This window comes from Galeopterus variegatus, unplaced genomic scaffold (assembly GCF_000696425.1).
Source record: "Galeopterus variegatus unplaced genomic scaffold, G_variegatus-3.0.2 Scaffold4761, whole genome shotgun sequence".
Classification (NCBI taxonomy): Eukaryota; Metazoa; Chordata; class Mammalia; order Dermoptera; family Cynocephalidae; genus Galeopterus; species Galeopterus variegatus.
Genome location: NW_007730872.1, coordinates 65,512 through 66,560, shown reverse-complemented (window position 1 = coordinate 66,560; position 1,049 = coordinate 65,512). Strand labels below are relative to the sequence as shown.

Below are 1,049 nucleotides of genomic sequence, written 5' to 3'. Positions count from 1 at the left end.
CCGTGATGTCGCAGAAGAAGTGCACCAGCAGGCGGGAGCCGCAGAAGGGCAGGTGGAAGACGGCCACCGTGAGCCCCACGGACACCGCCAGGCCCCCGAGGCAGCAGACCAGGGCCAGTCGCACGCACAGTTCCGGAGTCACCACAGCCGTGTAGCGCAGAGGGTGGCAGATGGCCACGTAGCGGTCATAGGCCATGGCAGCCAGCAGAAAGCACTCGGCCCCGCCCAGAGCCACGAACATCTGCATCTGAAGGGCACAGCCCAGGAAGGAGATGGGGCTGCCCCTGCCGTGGCCCAGCATGGTCAGGTCAGCCAGGGAGCGGGGCACCACCACCAGTGTGTAGCAGAGCTCGATGGCTGACAGCTGGCACAGGAAGAGCAGCATGGGCGGCCGGCTGGGCACCGTGGCCACCGCCACCAGGATGAGCAGGTTCCCACTCAGCGTGGCCAGGTGCACAGCCAGAAGCAGGAGGAAGAGCACGGGCCTCAGACGTGGGAACTCAGAGAAGCCTTGAAGGAGAAAACCACAGGGCATGGTGGCATTGCTGGGGCTGTCCATGCAGGGCCCACCCAGAGGCATCTGTGCGACAGAAGTGCAGGAAGGGTGAGCTTGTGGGGTGCTGCCCCTCTGACCCTGCTCATGGAGAAAGGGTCAAGTGGGATTTAGAGGGTGGGCCTGGAGTGCTAGATGGTGGGCCTGGAGTGGAGGCTGCAGACATGGCAACAGCTCACATGTCCTTTCCCCTGCCCAAGAGGGCAGTCTTAGTGACTTATTCAGAAAAATGGTGCAGTTTTTCCTGCCTCCTGGACTGGACTTCCTCTACCTGCTTTCTCAAAGTGCTCTTTCCGAAGAAGCCTGTCAATGCCTCCCTCCTGACCTCTGCCTACAAACAATTCAGGTGCTCCATGCTCTTTTCATTATTTCATGGGTCCTATGTGGCCATGAGTGGTATATCCAGCTCAGCCTCAGTCCCCAAGGCAGGAAATGTGTCTTTAGTCCTTGCTTCTGGATCCTCCTCCCTGCCCTACTCTGTCATTTCTGATCTGTC

The 1,049-nt window shown here is 60.0% G+C and overlaps 1 protein-coding gene across 1 annotated transcript in view; it reads right to left on the bottom strand.

Annotated features, from left to right (window-relative positions):
• LOC103603712 (putative olfactory receptor 10AC1) overlaps positions 1–559 on the bottom strand; it is a 1,155-nt gene extending 596 nt beyond the window's left edge. The window contains exon 1 of the mRNA XM_008588284.1: positions 1–559. Coding sequence (XP_008586506.1) covers positions 1–559 — 559 coding nt within the window.
• Between the last annotated feature and the right edge of the window lie 490 nt (positions 560–1,049).